At 37.7% G+C, this 20222-nt stretch overlaps 1 protein-coding gene across 3 annotated transcripts; it reads left to right on the forward strand.

The window, feature by feature from the left end:
• Positions 1–10984: 10984 nt before the first annotated feature.
• LOC132616122 (uncharacterized) lies at positions 10985–17517 on the forward strand. 3 transcript variants are annotated; one of them, XR_009573000.1, is made up of 4 exons: positions 10985–11961; positions 12086–12145; positions 12221–12517; positions 17235–17517. XR_009573000.1 is itself a non-coding variant. In XM_060330717.1 (3 exons), the coding sequence occupies exons 1-3, from the start codon at positions 11785–11787 to the stop codon at positions 17267–17269; spliced, it is 693 nt and encodes a 230-aa protein (XP_060186700.1). In that variant the 5' UTR covers positions 10985–11784; the 3' UTR covers positions 17270–17517. The 3 variants fall into 3 exon arrangements, 2 of the variants coding, with proteins under 2 accessions (XP_060186700.1, XP_060186699.1); XM_060330717.1 differs by having other exon boundaries at positions 10985–12145; XM_060330716.1 differs by lacking the exon at positions 17235–17517 and having other exon boundaries at positions 10985–12145; positions 12221–14614.
• The last annotated feature ends 2705 nt before the right edge of the window (positions 17518–20222 follow it).

A 20222-nucleotide genomic window follows, 5' to 3' on the forward strand; every position in this document is an offset into this window, starting at 1 on the left:
CGATGGTACTTTATCCTCTTCTTCATTTCTGCAACCACTGGAATCAAATTGAATTGGGATAGGCTCCTCGCAATCTAATAGTTGAGTGTCGGAGCTTTCTCCTATTTTCCGTCTCTTCAATTGTGATTCTTCAACTGCGATGAAAGAGTCGATAAGAGGCTCAATCATCTCGACTTCAGAAATTGTTGCACGATTAGTTTTGATGATTGAAATTTCACAGCTCTTCAAATCCATGCAAAAATCCCATTATTCCTTGAAGATTATCTCTGACCAAAGATGAAGCGGAAGCCCCAAGGCTCTGATCAAAGTCCCTTCTTTATCTTGAATTTCAATACTGCATCCAGCATTTGGCGACCACAACTCCATGAAGATTTTCTCCTTTTTACAGTTCAATTCACCTTGCATAACATGCCCAGCCATGTGTTTGTTTGGGAACTCAAATAGAAAGAGAGGTCCTGCCATTCCATAGATGTTTACTCTGAAGTGTTCTTCCAAGCCGAGACGGTCCATCTTCTCAAGCCAGTGAGAGTTGGTGTCTCTTTCAAATCTCTCTTGAAATGGCCACAACACAACTCGACAATAATTCATTCTCAGTGGAGGCGTTGTCACGATCTATGACAATATTATTGCGTCTAGTGATCATATCTTCCTTTTGATCATTTGACTGCCACTTGCTAGCTTTGACAGTATCTGCATATTGGATTTTGGGGTCAGCCCTCCAAAAAATGTTTGTAATGAATGAATGAGCTTGTCTTCCTTAATGAATCTGCCCATATTAATAGCAATATCCTTCCATCCAGCATTAAATGCAGCTTCTGGTTAAATAATAACATATACGCTGACTCCTTGTACTGTGACAATAATGATAAATCTGCCATGGTTATTGCTTTTTCTCGAGCAGAAATATAGGGACTGCTGCCCTTATTTTTTCCACCTTTTCAAATGCGTTCCATTGTCCCGCGAAGCTTGAGGACAAAGAATATCCACTCCATAATCTTGTTGTTGAAAGTGGTTCTACGCATCAAGTTACGACTTCGTTCCACCCAATGAAAGAAAGTGCCGACCTTGATTTTAGTCTAGTGATATCATAAGACTTAAAACCCCGTTGCAAAGTACATTCTATTCCCAACAACCCCCCCCCCCCCCCCCCCCCCCTACCCCCAAAGCCCCAATTGTTGAATTCTAAGAGTCCACCAAAGAAAGTCGAGGAAAGTGAGAAAGAAGAATAGAATAGAAGAAGAATGATGAAAGAAAAATTTTCAGCGATCACAGTGTGTGATAATTGAGCCCATAGAGATGTACAACCCTAGGAATTAGAGCTGAGAGGAGAAAGAGAAAGGAAATAAATGGGTCATGTCAGAACAGAGTCTGGCAATCAATGTTCAGATATGAGGAGAAAGCAATTCGAGAAGTGGGTTTGAGGAGAGAAAGTAGATGGGTCACATCGGAGCAGTGTTTCTGGCGATATGCGAGCATATCTGAGGAGAAAGAAATTTGAGAAAAAGGGTTGTGTGAGTTCGGAGTAAGTTTGAGGAGAGAAAGTAGATAGGCCATGTCGGAATAGTGTTTCCGGCGATCGACTAGCACATCTAAGGAGAGAATTTGACGGAAGAATGTGGTTCAGGCCTTACTTCGATACCCCTGTCTGGGAGCGATTGTATCGCTGCTGAGTTTCAATAAAAACCCAAAAAAGGCTACTGGAGTTACTATCACTAGGGGTAGAATCATCTTGACCATCTTTGCTTTCCCCTGTCATGTTGTAATCCAGTTCAACACTTCTTCCAGAATTTTGGTGGTTCCTAGGAGATAGGTTATTGTATAGGGTGATGCTTTGTTGAACTGAGGTGATCTCAATATTGACAGGTCCTTGATATTCAGAATTGATGTTTCCTCTAGCGACTTCATAATCTGAATTAGCCCTCTCATTACTTCTGTTTGGAGAGCCAAGTCAGTCTCCGTAGCTTCCATATCATGGAAAATTTCATCATTCTCCTCCCTAGAAATTGTTATTACTTGCTTCTGATCAGGAGATTCGTGGTTAGTACTGTAGCCAACTCCTTGATGTCCACTTTCGTTCTGTATTCCAGGGTCAATAACTTCATTTCTATTATCTATCAAGATAATAGTCTCATCTTGTGCCTTATTTTTAATGTTGAGAGGGTTCCATGTGGTACGCTGTGCTGTTTCTAACTTTCTAATGTTTCCATTTGAGTCTCTTGTCTCTCCTTGTAGAGTAAATTCTTCGGGAATAGTAATTTCTTTGGTGAACTTCTTCCTCTTATTTTGCCCATTATTGGTGTACTTTGGATCTTTGATAGTCAACTTTTGTATTCTCCCTTGAATCTCTGTACCATAACTGGTAGTTATAGCAGCTGCCCCACTTGTTTTGCCGACATTAGGTCTTGGTTGTTGCTTTTTGACACTGTCTTTTTCCTTTTGCTTTTCTCTCATCTCTTACTCCTTACAGGTACATGAGTAGCCATAGTATTGTCTTGTTCTATAGGGTTGCCATTGGGAGATTTTGTGGCAACCATGTCCTCATCCTCATTCTCCTGAAGAATGTTGAAAGAGTTAGTTCCTTCTAACATGTTGGATTTGTCTGGAGCTGTATCTGCTTCTTTGTTGATGTTTTGACTTTGCTCCTTCTGTTATGGATAGTATTTCCTTTTCCTATTCTTATGTCAACATTCCACCAACCTTCCTCTTGGTTGTTTGATGTAGTATTCCCATCTTCTTGTGCCATTGTATTCTTTGCAACTGCCTGTTCCATGTTCCTTCTTTGATCATTTACCCATTGGTTGCCCTGATTGGCCTGAGTAGTGCTTCTGTCTGTGGCAGTTGTAGATGATTGTCCTCAGAATTTAGTTTGATCAACCTTAACAGCCTTATACCCTTCTGTAGAATAATCTTGGACTTTACAGTGAGAGCAATAAGTAGGCATGGTTTAATATTCAATTTTATGCTCAAAGGTATAGGTCTTTTTTTTGGTGGTAGTGGTTTTGTCTATGATCAAAGGAACACCTATGGGACTAATAATCCTACAAATACAAAGTGCATCCCATTCATAGTAATGTCATGGTAAATCATGAAGGTTTGCCCATACTGGGGCCATAGAATTTTCAACAATAGGTTAAAATTGGTATTCCCTTTCAACATTTTTCATATTAACATCGTTAGCTAAAGGAATGAAGTATCTGGAGAAAATATTACTATAAGTCCTCATTTTCAACATCAATGTAAACATGATATCTATCCCTTTGGAACAATTTTGACTTCCCCATTAGTAATAACTTTTGTAAAATCAACCCCTAATTTTATCAATTGCAGGTATGCCTCTAATGAACTTACCGACGATGGTCCATCGGCAACTCTCCGCCAAGAGTTAATTTTCTTCCTTTGTGAAAACCACCACCGTTTTGCCATCAAGGTCTTGGTGGTAGCCTTACTTTCAACTTTGATCGATTTCCCATCTTGTACCCCAAAGCACCTGCATAAGAATCTTTCAGGGTCGGTGTAGGGGTTTCGTCGATTTTCATGTGTTTGGTTTGGGGTGAGGGCAGAGGATTCCTCTGCAGGGGAGAGTTTATTTGTTTGTTGGGTCTGGTGGGTCTGGTGGATCTGGTGATTCACACAATGCGGTGGCCTTTCGAAAGGATAGTATAATTCTTGCTCAACTATTTATTAAAAAACAATTATAATTAAAGAATAAAGAATAAGGAGGTAAAAGAAGTGGACACTAGTTGAGAGATGTAGGCAGGATAACTGTAGGTTGGAAAATTACCGTCAAAAAGCATGTTAAGGCAGGACAGTGTATGTCAGTACTTTGGCAGGCAAGCCCACGGACATCGCCACGTTGCTGTCTCTTAATAAGAGTAGATAGTTGAGTCTCCTCTGTCCTTTGCATTTTATCTACTACTAGGTTGTGATAAAGCCAAGATTATGTGATGGTCTGAAATCATGACATCATATTATGGGAGCTCCCATGGAAGTTAGTCGCTGCTAGTTTTGTGGCTTTAATCCGACCAAACGCCTTCTACACACTCATCATCTAAGTGGGTGCATCATCTAAGTGGGTGAGAGGAAGATCCAATGAAGTGAATGGTACTAATTTCAAGCGAGGAAGTTAAAAAAAGCAAAGATATGGACTTCTTTGGGGGAATTTCTTCCTCTTGGTTTGCCCCATTGTGGTGTCCTTTGGTTCTTTGATAGCCAACTTTTGTATTCCCCCTTGAACCTCTGTACCATAACTGGTAGTAGCAACACTGTCCCACTTGTTTTTTCTAACATTAGGCTTGGTTTTTGCCTTTTGCCATGTTGCTCGGACTCGGGTGCCATGTCGGATACCGGCACGGATCTAGGTTGTATTCGTCATGATTAAAATTTTAAGATTCGTGGGTATGGATACGGGCGTCAGGATTTTGGCAAAAAATAATTCAGAATTCTAAAAACAGAGTTGTAAAACCAAAATTATGAGATATTATGTGAAAAATATTGATCAAGAGGAGAATCTCGGAAGGAGATAAAAGGAAAAGGAGTGACATAGAAATGTTATATACAAGTTATTCCATTTTCTTCAATTTCACCATAGCTTTTGGTTTGATTACATAAATCATTAAATCTGTCCGGAATTTCTCCATCGATTTTGGTCAATATACCCAAAATTAGTCGACCAGATCGTGTACGGATCCCACATCCACACCTACACCCATGTCGTGTCGACATGGGTGTGGCACCAAAAGAGAAGAGTTCGAGCAACATAGGCCTTTTGACACTGTCTCCCTCCTTTTTTTCCTTTTGCTTTCTCCCATCTTGTACTCCTTAGAGGTACATGAGTAGCCACAATATTGTCTTGTTCTCTAGGTTACCATTGGGAGATTCTTTTGCATCCATATCCTCATTCTCATTCTCCTGAAGAATGTTGAAAGAGTTGTTAGTCGCTTCTAACATGTTGGATTTGTCTGGAGCTGTATCTGCTTCTTTATTGATGTTTTGACTTTATAAATGATCAATTAAGGCTTAACTAAGGTCATATATCGCAATGTAGGGAAAAGGGACGAGTGGGCTTCGGAATAAGGAGTTCCTTCAAGTAGCGGATTGGGGATTTAAGTTATGTAAGGTGTTCGTTTTCCTCTTTCTTTGGCACAAATCCAACTAGAACATGAACACGAGCGTTTCATAACAAGGTCATCTTCCTTGAGTTCTTGTGAAAATATGAATTGGTTATTTCCTCAACAAGGTCATCTTCCTTGAGTTCTTGTAGCATACTGCACATATGATAAAGAGAGTTTGTAGTAGCTAACTCTTTACTGCTCCCATCAACCGAAAGACCGGGGAATTCAATCCAAATCTCTTTAGTCGACAAATACTTCTCATCAACCGCTCTTCGGAGTTCTAGCAAGTAATCCACCAAAGGCAAGTAATCAATTGCTCTTAACCTATTTTCTCTAAGCACTATTAACAATTCAAATTTCGTATGATTAGGGAAAGAAGCCAACTATTGTAATAGCACGAATAAACAGGTCATTGTCTGGATTTATAAAAAATATATATTATACAAGTTTAATATCAGCCTTTGAGTCCCCGATTTTCTTTCTTTTCTTGAGAAGTATTTGTGGCCCAAAATTTTCTACAGCAACTTTGTAAAGCACAACCAGTTCCCATTTTGTTCAAAGTTAATGCAAACATGATCTGACTAATAGTATCATATCAACAACAACATACCAGTGCAATCCCACAAGTGGGGTCTGGGGAAAGTAAGATGTACGTAGACCTTATCTTTACCTTTTGGGATAGAGAGGTTGTGTTCAATAGAACCTCGGCTCAAAAGAAATATAACTGATGCAAAAACGTAGGAAAGAAAAAGGGACGACAAAAACAGCAGATGTACAAAAATGTAGTGACAGATATCAATACACATTAGCGGAAAAGAAACTACATGACTACCTTAAAACATACGACTAAAAGTAAGATAACACTCTATTACCTACTAACCATCTACCCTAACCCTCGACCTCCACACCTTCCTATCCAGGTTATGTCCTTAGTCAGCTGGAGCGCTGCCTTGTCTTGTCTAATCACCTCCCTCCAATTCTTCTTCGGCCTACCTCTCCTAACTCCTGCTCTAGCCAACCTCTCACACCTCCTCACTGGCGCATCCTCGCACCTCCTCTTCACATGTCCGAACCATCTCAGCCTCATTTCCCTCATCTTGTCCGCCACAGGGGACACTCCCACCTTACCCCGTGTAACTTCATTCCCAATCATATCTCTCATAGTATGCCCACACATCCATCTAATCATCCTCATCTCCGCCACATTCATCTTCTGAACATGGGCATTCCTGACTGACCAACACTCTGCCCCATACAAAAGTGCTGGTCGAACCACAACTCTGTAGAACTTACCTTTAAGCCTTGGCGACACTTTCATATCCATGAACAAAATTCAGAATCAATGTTTCATCCTGAAGATACAGACGTTACTTAACTTTATTAATTACGAGAACCTCAGTGAACAAACGTACGACAAAAAGCTAGTGATACAAGATTCATGAAGACCAGGTATACGAGAGATCAATACTGTGGGCTTAAAAGAGGGATTAGAGATAATGAAACTTTGACGTGGTCATAGTGAGTGGTGAGAAATTGCTAGCTAGAGTAGTTTGAGAGAATACGTCTAGTAAATTATTGTGATTGCTCGAGAGAGAATTGCGGTAAGTTGAGTGCTCATGATCCGTAAAGAGAATAAATCGACGATATTGTAGCTAACGTAGTAAGTGGGATTCCGATAATTGTGGAAATCATCATCCTAGACCTCCTCAATCTTGTTTCCAACTTTATCCTCTTTAATTGACAATTTTTACTGCTTTATTATTTATTAGTTAAGTAGTTTAAAATAGAAATCTTAATCTTTATAATTCAGAATATTGTTCGAACTTATTTTGAGAAAATACTCAAAATACCCTCCAACGTTTGACCAAAATCTCAACTACACACCTAACCTTTGCGGGGGTCCTATTACCCCCCTGGACAAATTTTTTCAGTAGCAAAATGGCCCTTTTTTGCTAATGTGGCAGACCAATCAGCCAACCCCCAACTATTAAATGGCGGTTGTCCACACGCGCCTGGCCCACATGCCACGTCATCATCGTCTTCATTAGGAGTTGAAAAAAAAATCACACCATATCAACTCAAAGAATCTCCAACCAAGCAACAAGTAGCAACTCCAAACAAGCAACTTCCAATCTCAAATCTCTTTAACAAGATTAGGTTTTTCAACCTTGAGTTTTTTTTTCCAGATTTATCATTTTTTTTTCTTCAGTTTTTTTTTTAATTTGATTTGGGAAAACAGTGATTATAATCCAAAGAAACCCAAATGTGAAAGAAACCAAGGTTAATTTGATCAAACAATCAAGAATTTAAAGAAACCCACTTGGTGTTCTTCATAGCTTTCTCCACAATGGAGTTTAATTTTCTCCCCAAATCAACTCAAAGAATCTCCAACCAAGCAACAAGTAGCAACTCCAAACAAGCAACTTCCAATCTCAAATCTCTTTAACAAGATTAGATTTTTCAACCTTGGTTTTTTTTTTTTTCCATATTTTTCGTTTTTTTTTCTTCAGATTTTTTTTTTTAATTTGATTTGGGAAAACAGTGATTATTATAATTTCATCCTAAAATAAGACTGCTGCATGGGTGACTCGTTAATAATGGACGGCTACAGACTACACATAACAAAAGAACAAAAACAGTATCTACATAAATTTATTCCAGTGCGAAAACATCTAAATCAGTATACTGGGTTATTTTCTTCTACTTCTATCATCTGCCTCTTCGCTTCTTTTGCGTTCCTGCACAATCCGCACAAAACCATTTTCCCTTGGGCTGTTCTTTGAGACCAACACAGCCGTAGTGGAACCACTCTATTTTGCACTGTTAAAGGGAATGATCAAATTTTTAGCAAATGTTCAATCTAATCAAGTTTAAGGAGATAAAATTTATGAATTTATAATGAGTATTATTTTGACAAAAAAAAAATGGAGATGGGTATTAAATAGGGTGAAGAAGATGATGAAGTAGCCTAAAAATGGTGGGAATTTAAATTTATCTATGTGGCATCTATGTGGCAGCTGAGTTGGCGCTCCAAAACACATCAGATGCTGTTTTTTAAAGACTGTCACGCGCCACTGGGCAGTGCATTCACGCTCTTGTCCACATCAGCAAAAAATGGTCATTTTGCTACTAAAAAAATTTGTCCATGGGGTAATAGGACCCCCGCAAAGGTTAGGTGTGTAGTTGGGATTTTGGTCAAACATATAGCTAACGTTAGTTCTCTGTGGGATTCGACTCCGGACTAGTAGACCGAATTATATTTGCAACAACCGCTTATCCTTTTTAGGACTAGAGTTGGGTGTGATCAATGTATATTTAAGAGCTTGTGGTATGGAATATGTTGCATTAATGGAGTCATTCTATTACAATAGTCACCACATTTAAAATTATTGAGTTTTTTCAACAACTTTGGTAGTTGTCCTAGAATTACTATTGTAGTTGTCGGACAACTTCTAAAGTTGAAAAAATTTATTAGGGGTAAGCCAACAACTTTAGCAGTTGTCGTACAATTAGAATAGTTGTCCGATCAACTACTGAAGTTGTCGAACAACTGCTAAAATTGTTGGAACAACAAAGTCAGTTGTTGGAACAACTTCTATAGTTGTTGCGACAACTAAAGTAGTTGTTGGGCATAAATGTGGTAACCCAATGATAATTGAAGATAGATCAAGTGATTCTATGAATTATTACACATAAGTTAAGTGATTTAATGAAAATTGATGACTAATTAAGCTAAATTATGAACTATTAAGGATAACTGTAGTGATTCAATGACAATTGAAGATCGATCAATCTATTCTATGAATTATTTCCCACAAACTAAGTGGTTTAATAAAAATTAATAATCAATGGAGTCACTCGAGAAATTATTAAGGATAAACATAGTGAGTCAATAACAATTGAAGATCGATTGAGTGCTTCTATGCATTATCACACATAAATTAAGCGATTTAACGACAATTAATGATCAATTGAGCTATTTTATGATTAATTAAGGATAAACACGGTAATTCAATGACAATTCAAGATTGATCGAGCAATTATATGTGTTATTACACATAAACTAAATATTTAAATGATAATTGTTGATCAATTGAGTCATTTTATGGCTTATTAAGGATAAGCGTAGTGATATAATGATAGTTGATGCTTAATTGAGTCATTCTATGTATTATTAAGAATAAACGTAGTGATTTAAAGACAATTGAAGATCAATCGAGTCATTCTATGAGTTATTGCACATAAACAAAGTGATATAACAACAATTGATTATCAATTGAACCATTCTATGAATGAAAGATGAACGTAGTGATCCAATAACAATTGAAGATTGATTGAACAATAATATGAATTATTACACATAAAATAAGTAATTTAATGAAAATTAATGATCAATTGTTTCATGCTATAAGGATAGACGTAGTGATTTGATAGCAATTGAAGTCGATGGAGTGATTGTATGAATTATTACACATAAACAAAGTAATTTAATGAAAATTAATGATCAATTGAGCCATAATGTTAATTATTAAAGAAAAAGCTAGTGATTCAATAACAATTAATGAAAGGTTGAGTGACTGTATTGAGCATTACACATAAACGAAGTAATAATAAAAATTGATGATCACTCTTACAAATAATTTTGTCTCGAGCCATATTATGAATAATTTTGGATAAACATAGTGGTTTAGTAAGAATTGAAGGTCGATCAAGTGATTCTATTATTATGTTGGGCAAAAACATAGTGATTCAATAACAATTGAAGATTGAGTGATTTTATAAAATAATACACATAGAGTAAGTAATGTAATGACAATTGATGATCAATCAAGAGATTCGATATTTTATAAAGTTTAATATAGCTATTGTATTAACGATTCTATAAATTATTTAAGGGTTGTTAGGAACTTAGGATAACTACATAAAATGATGGAACAACTGACATAATTGTTGGGATAACTAAAGAAATTGTTGGAACAACTCAAGCAGAGGGATAATTAAAACAAATTGTTGGTACAATTGAAGTAATTGTTGGGCAACTATATAAATTATAGGAGCAATTAAAGTAATAGTTAGGGCAACTATAAAAATAACGACTAATTCATTATAATTGAATATAAACAGAGCGATACAATGCATAGTAAAATATTAGCTAATAGATTTAATGATAATTGTAGATTAATCGAGTGATTCAACATATTATTAGACATAAACTTATTGATTTGATTATAACTGAACATTAATCAAGTGGATTATACACTTATTATAACATAAACTTAAAGATTATGATTATTAAGTATTAGAACAACTTTGACAGATGATGGAACAACTATCGTAGTTGTGGGAACAACAATAGTTGTTATTTCAAGAATTTTAATATTACTTGTTGCAACAGCTTGATTAGTTGTCCAACAACTAATGTAGTTGTTAACGACTGTAAAAGTTTATTTATTAGTTCTAAAATTTATTTTCAAAAATCACTCAAATCACCATTGAATAATCTCAAACTTGATATTTAGCTTCTCTCAGGTGTTTACAATGATTTTCAAGAACACCCACTCAAAATAATAACCAATTTTCAGATCTGAATTTTCAACTTCAACAAACCCAACGATGGAGTTTTAATTTTTCTTACACCAAATCTCCTTCCAAGTAGTGTTTTAACAACCTATTTAAGCACAAATAAATAATATCTACTTAATTATGCAACAATTCACCAATTATTTTCGAATTTCAATCACAAATTTATAACCAAAAATCTTCACAACTCAACAATGGAAGAATTATTTTTTTGGGATAATTTTTAATTTTGATGGGGTTAAAGTATAAACAAGTAAAGTTTGGGACTGCTGCTGCTGGGAAAAGTCTTTTTAACGAGGTTTGACCTCATTAACACTAACCACTTATTTGTCATTCCTATCTAATATTTAAAATTTGAAGGACTCCCACTCAATTGTTAAACTTATTTGTCCTTTTTAATTCATTCTCCCGGCAGATTTCCTTGTTATCACCATAGCTTTAAGTTCCAGTGTTAATTTTGGAACTCAAATTAAAAAGCAGAAGCGAGGGAATAGTCCTTTAATCAACCTAGCTTATCTTCATGATAAAAAAAATATCAACTGTAGCTTATCTAGTCCAAACATGTGGATTGGTTTCCTAAGATACCGAGAAGTGTAACCAAAATATGATTCCCCAGGAAGAAGCACCAGGAAAATGGCATTCACTGGGGAATATTCCGTTAGAGCACGCATGATGCACTTGTGCAAACTGTGGAGCAAAATAATTAATTAAGATTAAAATAAAATAAAAGGAAAAACGAAAAAGAAAGAAATAAAGATAAGGAAAATGATAATCGAAGAGAGAAGAATATTAGGCCGCAACAAGAAGTTGCAAAACCAATTCACGTGAATAGGTTTTCTAGTGGTCCCACTCTTTACAAATTGCCTCTACAAATTGAAGAAATCATTCTTTTGATTGGTCTCAAATATTTTTTGAGCTTGGTGAGGATAGTAATTTAAAACAAGCTTTAATTTCGTCCAGACCAAAAATATTGGCTGCTAGAACCATGAGCAACACAGAGGAAAAATACTAGTCAATTACTGCTCCACATATTGGTTACATTCGGCAAGTTATTTTTTATGCTCTTGATGATATTTGTGCAAAGAAATCTGCTATGAAACAGATAATGAAAAGTGATCCAGCACTTGCTAGAGCTTGTGGCAGGACAGATTTGATCATAGGATCAGGAAGAAGAAATTGCTCATGCCAGGCATCGAGAAAGAAATTCAAAAGATTCAAGTTGCCACAAGTTTCAGGTGACAGGTCTAGGTTCAGGAAAAGAACAAAATATGTAAGAAGAAGGCCGAGCGATGCAAGAAGAAATAGAGCCTGTTTTATTTATTATAAAATAGGATATTTTGCGCGTAATTGCCCTCAGTCTAAAAAATCCATGAATCTTTTTTCTGAAATTGCAGATTATACAAGTGTTCATTTCAGCGAAGACGATGATCTAGAATCAGTCTTCTCCATTGAAGGTGAGCCTACGGAGGAAACTCCCTTTTCACTTGATGTTTATGAGGAATATGGTGATAATTATTACCAAATTTCAGATTCTAAACCACAGGTGAAAGAGGAGATCAACAGCATCACAGTGATCCCACAGGTAGAAATTAAAGTCTACGCATCCAAGTGGGACAAACCAACACATGTGACAGCTTTCTTTGATATAGGAGCGGCCTCATCGCTCATTAATCCAGCAGTTTCTCCCGATGAGTATTGGGTGCCATACTTCAAGAATTCCTCAAATGGAATTCTGACCATAACTGTCATCACAAAGCACCTGATCACCATTGAGTTCTTTCTAGGACTGAAGCACAGGACCAAATTAATTGGTTCGGACGTTCCAGGTAAGAACTTAATTATTGGTTTTGACATTTACAGGATGTTGCATGATAAGCTCCATATCAGAGCCAATGGGATAGAATTTAAAAAACAATGCATGCTTATTATGCATTTCCAAGATTGTTCCAGCTCACTAAAGAGAATCATGTGAGGGAAATTGGGTTGTAAATTGCGCAACAGTCTTGCGCAAAATCCCACACTGAATTCATGACCAAATGCGCCAACCCGTTGTGGAAAAATGAAGAGTTCTTCATTAAATTTCCTTTCAAGAAAAATGAGAGCATCAATCCGAAAAAGGCGAGTCATTCAGGTATGAATCCCGAGCACCTTCTTCTTGCAAAAAAGAAATTCAAGTGTTACTTCTTGGAATTTCGTGTCGCTCGCATTATGAGCATGCCAATGTAAAACTAAAGTGGACATGAAGCCCTTGTAAGGTTAAGAAGTATGTTTGATGATTCTAATTAAGATTCCAAAGGCATTTGAGGCAAAATAAGTAAGTTCGTCAGAGAAAGTTAAGGTTGAGCCATGTTTTGGGAAATTTCGCATCCTTTGAGCTATGCTTTGCCTAGAATCACCTTTAGGGAGATATATAAGGCTCCTTAGATAGTTAATGAAGTTTTATACAACTAATAAGAAGGTTCCATAAGGATTGGAGATCAAATGAATCGGAAAGATCGCATTTTCGCGAAATCGAGAGAAAGTGAGCAGTGTGCGGTCGCACACTCAATGTGCTGACCCGCACACTGCACACCAACTTTCCAAAATGGCTGGCCTTAATTCCCAAGGATCTCCCCAGGGTGGAGTGTGCAGCCGCACACTAAGTGTACTAAGCCGCATACTCTTCGCAAAGTTGGTCGGGGTGTGATTTGGACATCTTTTAAAAACCCAAACGACCCCAAACTCATTTCCGCCTTCTCTCACTTATTTCCCTACCTTTATAGAGTCTTCTTTAGAGCTTTTGAAGGTTCCCTAACCCTTCACACCTTTTCATATCATCAAGAGAGAAGATCAACATCAAGAGCTTAAGGTAATCTAAGGAGGGTGATGGTTTTTGTTTCTATTCAAAGTTGTGGTGAACTTGAGCTTAGAGGAAGTTGAGTGAGGTGAAGTTCTTTGATTGTAAGGTATGTTTTACATATTATTCTTATGGTTGAGTTGATGTAAAGGTTTAGTACTCCTTAGAGAGGAAAAGAACTAAAGTAGAGAAACCATGGATGGTGTAATGAAGAAGATGACTGTGAGTGAACTTAAAAAGGGGATTTTTGGATATCTTGGGATTTAATTGAATATAACTTCTTGATTATGATATTATGGATGTTGTTATTGTTGTTTGGGAATTGTTTTGTCATTTGGTGGGAGTTGTTTTGGGAAGTGCTGCCCAATTTTTGTTAGCTCTTAGTTGCTCTAATTTGAACTTAAACATGTTTCCTAGACTTAACCTTAGTGTAATTCCTCTTGAAGGTAGACTTTGTGTGTCACACCCCCAACGAGGAGTATAACAGGCTCCGACTCGTAGGCCGGAAGTCACCTGACTTAACCTACTTGGACATTCCATACCATAACTCAAAGAACAGCTGCTCACGGAAAAGGGCCAACATAGAAATATTCGATAATTCAACACATATGTACATCTGCGGACTGGCAAGGTCGCTACAACATAAAGTATATCGTAAAGCCGAGAAGGCTATCAGAAAAATATCAAGAAGCCAAAACAAGGCCGACAAGGCCATATATAGCATTTACATATCCCACAATGTCCATGAGCCTCTAAGAGTATACATATGAACATATATTATACTAACAGAAAAGTACCCAAAAGATAGCAAGCCCGGAGTAGTGGCACTTGCTAACACCGCTGAAGCTGGAAAATCCTACTACGGTTGCTCTTCGATGATTCTGATAGAGCCTGCAGCACGAAATGCAGCGTCCCGGGCAATGGGACGTCAGTGCGGATAAAAGTACTGAGTATGTAAGGCAGGAGGGTAACAACATAATTAAGATAAAATGTGACATTAATATAGGCAAAAGAAAACCGAACATATGGAAGTAGCACAAAATACAATGCATGATAAAATCATTGGTATGCTTATATATATATATATATATATATATATATATATATATATATATATATATACGTAATAGATAGTATCCATGCCCGTCCATAAGGCTCGGTGTTATATGTGTAAAATCATGCCCGACCATTAAGGCTCGGTGTTATCATCATTATCCCGCGTCCGGGGTGATATCATAACATGCCCACTGCAGTAGTGTACGCATCTACGCGCCATGCCCGGCCGACTATAGCGCGGCACGGTGTAGTAAAATAGTGCAATACATTTATATATATACAATGCATGAGAAGCCAATAATCTGACCTGTGTAGTAAAGTAGTGCATTACAGTTATTTATATGCATATACCATTGTTGGTCCGAACCGGGAAGGCTGCGCAGGACTCCGCTTTCCTTCCGCATCCGCAATGTCCTGAGGCCTCCTGCGCAGGACTCCACTTTCCTTCCGCGATGCGGAAGGAAAGCCTGATCCTGGAGCTGATTTTGGATGAGAAGTCCATGATCTGATCTTGGCCTTTCGGAGTGACATAAGGTCGGTAGCCTCCGAATAGCTTATGGAATTCGTATCGGGTCCAAAGGAGTAATCGATGATGATAAGTAAAATCATACTTTAAGAATCGTTAAAATAACAAGATATTAAGATTTGAAATACAAAGCATGGGAATAGAGTGGATTTGTTATGGAACGCTCATGTTTATGTTCTCGTTGGATTCGTGCCAAAGAAAAAGGGGAAACGAACACTTTACATACCTTATCCGTCAAGCCACCACTTAAAGAATTCCTTACACCGAAGCTTTCCCTTCACTCGAGCCTATATATCGAGAAGTATATCATTAATCATACTTTCATCATATTTCCATCAACTTATAAGCACTAATTTATGGAAGTATAATTTGGGTCACGAAAATTTGGGCAACATCTCCCCTATATCATCGACTTCCTCCAAATACCAAAACAACTCCCAAACAATACCAACAACATCAACAAAAACATCCTCAATATTATACAAGATAAATATATATATTTTCATCAAACCTCAATCCATAGCCAACAACATCAACACAACAAACTATAACTTTTATTCTTGCAAATATTCCTTAATAAATGTTGATAAAGAAAATGATTCAATGACTCATACCTTATATTTACTAAAGTAGCAAGATCTTCAATATTCACTTGTTCCCAAGCTAACTCCAACATAAAATGAAATTATAATCGTGACTATACGTTGTCCGGACTTCGATTAGTATTCCGTAGCTTAAAATTTGCTCAAATCCTCACTTCTATGTGGTATAAGAGCCCTTTTTATGTGCTGAATTTTCTGGAATGTTTTGGAGAAGTTTGATGAAGAAAAATGGGGTTTTAACCCCTTTTTATAGTGGCTAAGTCGGCAGTACTATATCCGTACTGTAGCGGTACTGTAGCAGCCATGTTACTGCTTTGTCAGCTCACTTTGTAACTCCCATAATTCTCTACTCGGATCTCTTCTCAACGAACGTTTGTTGCACTAAAAACTAGACTCGACGAACTTCATTTTAGGATTTTGAAACACCTTAAAACTCTTAATATACATGGAGATATACCCCTCCAAAGTTGACTCAAAATTCTATTTCAAATTTTCGACAAACTTATTTTCCTTGATTTGCTTGGTCCTAGAGTCTTCCATAACTTATTATATGAACTTAAACCCTCGTAACCATGAGATAGATGCATACAATCTCCCATATCCTAGGGAATGCTCCACGTCTAGGCTTAAACAACTAACGCCTAATAGATTTCACGTACAAGACTACGAGGTGTAACATTGTGAACTTGGAAGGAGAACGTTAAGTGATTAGGAAGGCGATAAGGTATGTTAAGGCTATTCCTTCTTCATTTTTGCATGATCCTATATTATGAGCCAACAAGCGATTAAACGAACTTTCATGTTACTCTACTCTTAGAAGCACTAGGAGTATCTTCAGTCTTTGATGTTCCTATACCCCGCATGACTGCTCCTTCTATTCATGGGTCTTGAGATTATTTATGTTAATGATGTTACTCAAAGGTTGTCCATCGGAGGTAATATGACCCTATGTCACTCCAAGAGTCTATGTATACATTTCAGTTATGCATTGCATTCATATATATATATATGCATATTGACCCATGACCAGAAGGCATTATATACGCGTATATTATATGTATATGGGGAAATGTATAGGCGTTGTATACGCATTACCACCTGATCAGCTGGTGCACCTTGATGATGATATATGGATCGGGCCGTATATTCCTCGGCACTATTGTATATGGATCGGGCCGTACGTTCCTCAGCATTATTATATGATATATGGATTGGGCCGTACGTTCCTTGACATTATTATATGATATATGGATCGGGCTGAATGTTCCTCAGCACTATGACATTTATTTATATACATGAGCAGATTATCATTGAGAGCATGCAGATTGTGTGCCCACAGAGGCACTGTCAGTTATACAGATTTATGCAAATACTTACAAATACTTGTTCATACAAATCTATGCAGACCGCCAGTTTGGCTTTTTGAGTTTCAGATTCTGTTCATGATTCTTATGCCTTATATATTCAGTACATTATTCGTACTAACTCCCCTATTGATCGGGGGGTTGCATTCATACCCGCAGGTTCAGGTAGACAGACAGGTGGTCCAGTTCAGTAGGAACTCTACATGCAGCAGTGGTCAGTGCGCTCTATTTGATCCGGAGCTGCAGTCTATTTTGGTATGCCATTTTTTTGAGATGTATATGCATATGGGTATGACGGGGCCCTGTCCCATCCTTTCTACAACTTATTACTCCAGTAGTGGTCTGTAGACAGTTCTATGTATTTGACAGATGACGTAGCCTTGTCGGCTTCTATTCTTTTGTGTACAGTATATGTAGCGGCCTAGTTGGCTTGCACTGTTCTTTCAGCATGTATTATATATTCAGATTATGCAGAGTTCATGAGGTCACCCTTTCATAAGGCAGTATGAGATCAGTTTGAGTTACTTATGGGCCCTTGATGTTCATAATTGTCCAGATGCAAGTATAGGGGTGTTTGGTCACTAGAGGCCAGACACTCGTCACGACTCATCGGTTTGGGTCGTGACATCAAGTGCTGGTTGAGTTTGATTTTATTGAGCCATAAAATTCACAATAGGCGTGTGAAGCGTTAAAAGACCTGAGTAATCAAGAGGTAAGTTGAGATTCGTAATTAATTACCAACCTGTAACGAACAACCCGTTTGGTCGTTATAGTCTTTTCGGTACTTTTGACCCTTCACCGAGCTTCTTTAGCTCACATCTGACCCAAGGGGACCGTTGACACGCTCCCCGAGGTGTTTGGATATGAACAGGGTGACTTTTTGGCAAATCTGAGCTTAAAGCAAAAAAGAGTTGACTCATAGTTGACTTTTGGGTAAAAGGATCTTTTTTGAGAATTCGTCAATTCCGAGAGCTCTGGATGGTCATTTAGAACTTGTGTGCATAATTGGTTCGGTTTCTGATGTACTCGGGTGAATTTTGGGACTTGGGTTGGAAAGTTAGTTTTGAAGTATTAGGCGTTGGCTCGGTCAACGAGACCCCCGATGGGAATTTCGAGGACACGAGTGCATTCGTAGCGTGTTTTTATGTATGTCTACATATGTGGGTATGTGAACAGATGGCCTCGGGTGATAGTCGGGATTTTGAGTTGAGATTGTGATTTTTGGGGAGTTTTCTGGTTTTGGTGCCCCGCTATAGCGACACTAGTACCGCACCAGCGACACCGTTATAGCGGTGGCCATGCCGCAGAAGTGGCCCAAGGCATTGATTGGCTAATCGCCGCAACGATCTGAGGGAGCGCCGAAGCGGGACCACCGCAACGGTCTCGTTGTAGCAGAGCGGGCATCGGGCAGATACATTTATTAAATGAGTATTAAAATCCCTAAGCTCCTCATTCTTTATTATTTCAATTCTAGTGTTATTGGGATATTTTCAAGATGATTCATGGGGGAAAATCTTTGTGGTAAGTGCCTCTACCTTCTTTGCTATTCCATTTTCCATAATCACCTTAGGATTCCATTACCATGCTAGTTCACTAAGAGTTTAAGAATTAAAAGAGGGTTCAATGAGTTCTTATTTATAGGATTTGTAATCTTGATTTATTGATTGGGTTAGCTTCATTAAGTATGAAATTGATGACCAAAATCTATTATTGCATGATTTCTTTCTAATTAGTGGCTAAATTTATGGGATTAGAAGTTAGGATTCATACACAAATTTTGGGGTTTTGCCTAGAATCCGAATTTAAGTAATTTGTTGGTTCTTCTAGCTTGTAATTGATGGGAATTGATTACCTAGAGCTTAATGTCATGTTGAGACCTATAGATTCCTAATTTCACCTTTCTAGTTCATAAACCCCATTTCATAGGTTGGTAATTTGGGTCTTAGATAGAAGTAGTGTTTGATTGATGTTTCTTTTTTATTCTAATTGCATATTTCGGATATGATTAGACTTCCATTATCACGAGGCTCAAAGTAAAAGAAAGACTATGGTGTGATTGTTGGAGACTTTGCTGCTCGGCCTTCCAGAAGGTTACGGTTTACCCTATGGTGAGACTTCGATTAGCGAAGTATATATTTAGGTGATATTATTGGGGAATGCATGTGAACCTTCGGGTATGAAGTTGGGTTGGACATTGCCTTAGTTTGGGCCGTGTTATATGATTTGGGGCTAGCCACCCCGTTGTGGTGTGACTTAGCTTATTCTATTTGTTGTTGGTTCGTTGCCATGTGGAGATGGTAGATATTGGTGACTAGTGATATATCTTGATGATGATGTTGTAGCATCTTACTTGTTGCTGTTTTGAGGGGAAGATTGTGATCCTATTGTGGATTATTGTGTAGCCTTTTTATTGATATTGTTGGTGTACCCATGTGCGGTACTATTGAGATTGATTTGATTATTGACATTGAACTCATACATTGCACGCATTCTCATCCTTCATGATATATTGTTAATACATTGATGATATACAAGGAAACACTGTTATGAGCTGGGCTCAGTTGGATGAGAGTGGCGTGAGCACCGATGTCCGATGTTTATCCCGGAATCGAGGTATGAGTGTTGGTAGTGATTGCCGAGGTCTTTGTCAGAATCGTGAGGATTGGTACATAGACTTCACGGGTCCCCTATGGGTTGTGCTGCCGAGATGTAATGTTCCATCATCGGAGTACATGTGTGTCGATGCATATGCATTGCATCCATATTTCATACATTATTACATTGCATTGTACCTTGGGCTTCTTGTGATATTCTTGTGATGTAGTTGTGATATACGGATTCAGATTGGATGTACTGAGACTTGGCACAGTTGGGTTTAGATGCTATAACATAGATGGTGACTTGTACTTGGTTACTGGCTTGTGTTGACTTATACCTTGTTGATTTACCTGTTTATCTTACTTTATTGTCTTGGTATATGTTAGCTAATTTTAGTCGGCCGATGATACCTACCAGTACATATTGTTTGTACTAATCTGCACTTGTTGCATTCTTTTATAGATGCAAAACATTAGGTGGGATTGACGTCTACCCCTCATGGATGAGAGTTCGAGGCTGCTGATTCGAGTCGGTTGGGGTGAGCATGTG

Source organism: Lycium barbarum, chromosome 10, assembly GCF_019175385.1.
Source record: "Lycium barbarum isolate Lr01 chromosome 10, ASM1917538v2, whole genome shotgun sequence".
NCBI classification, from domain to species: Eukaryota; Viridiplantae; Streptophyta; class Magnoliopsida; order Solanales; family Solanaceae; genus Lycium; species Lycium barbarum.

Coding starts and splice junctions, on each gene's coding strand:
- LOC132616122 (XM_060330716.1), top strand. CDS start 11,785: ATGAAACAGATAATGAAAAGTGATCCAGCACTTGCTAGAGCTTGTGGC. Junction 12,146..12,220: donor ATCAGTCTTCTCCATTGAAG/GTGAGCCTACGG, acceptor ACCAAATTTCAG/ATTCTAAACCACAGGTGAAA.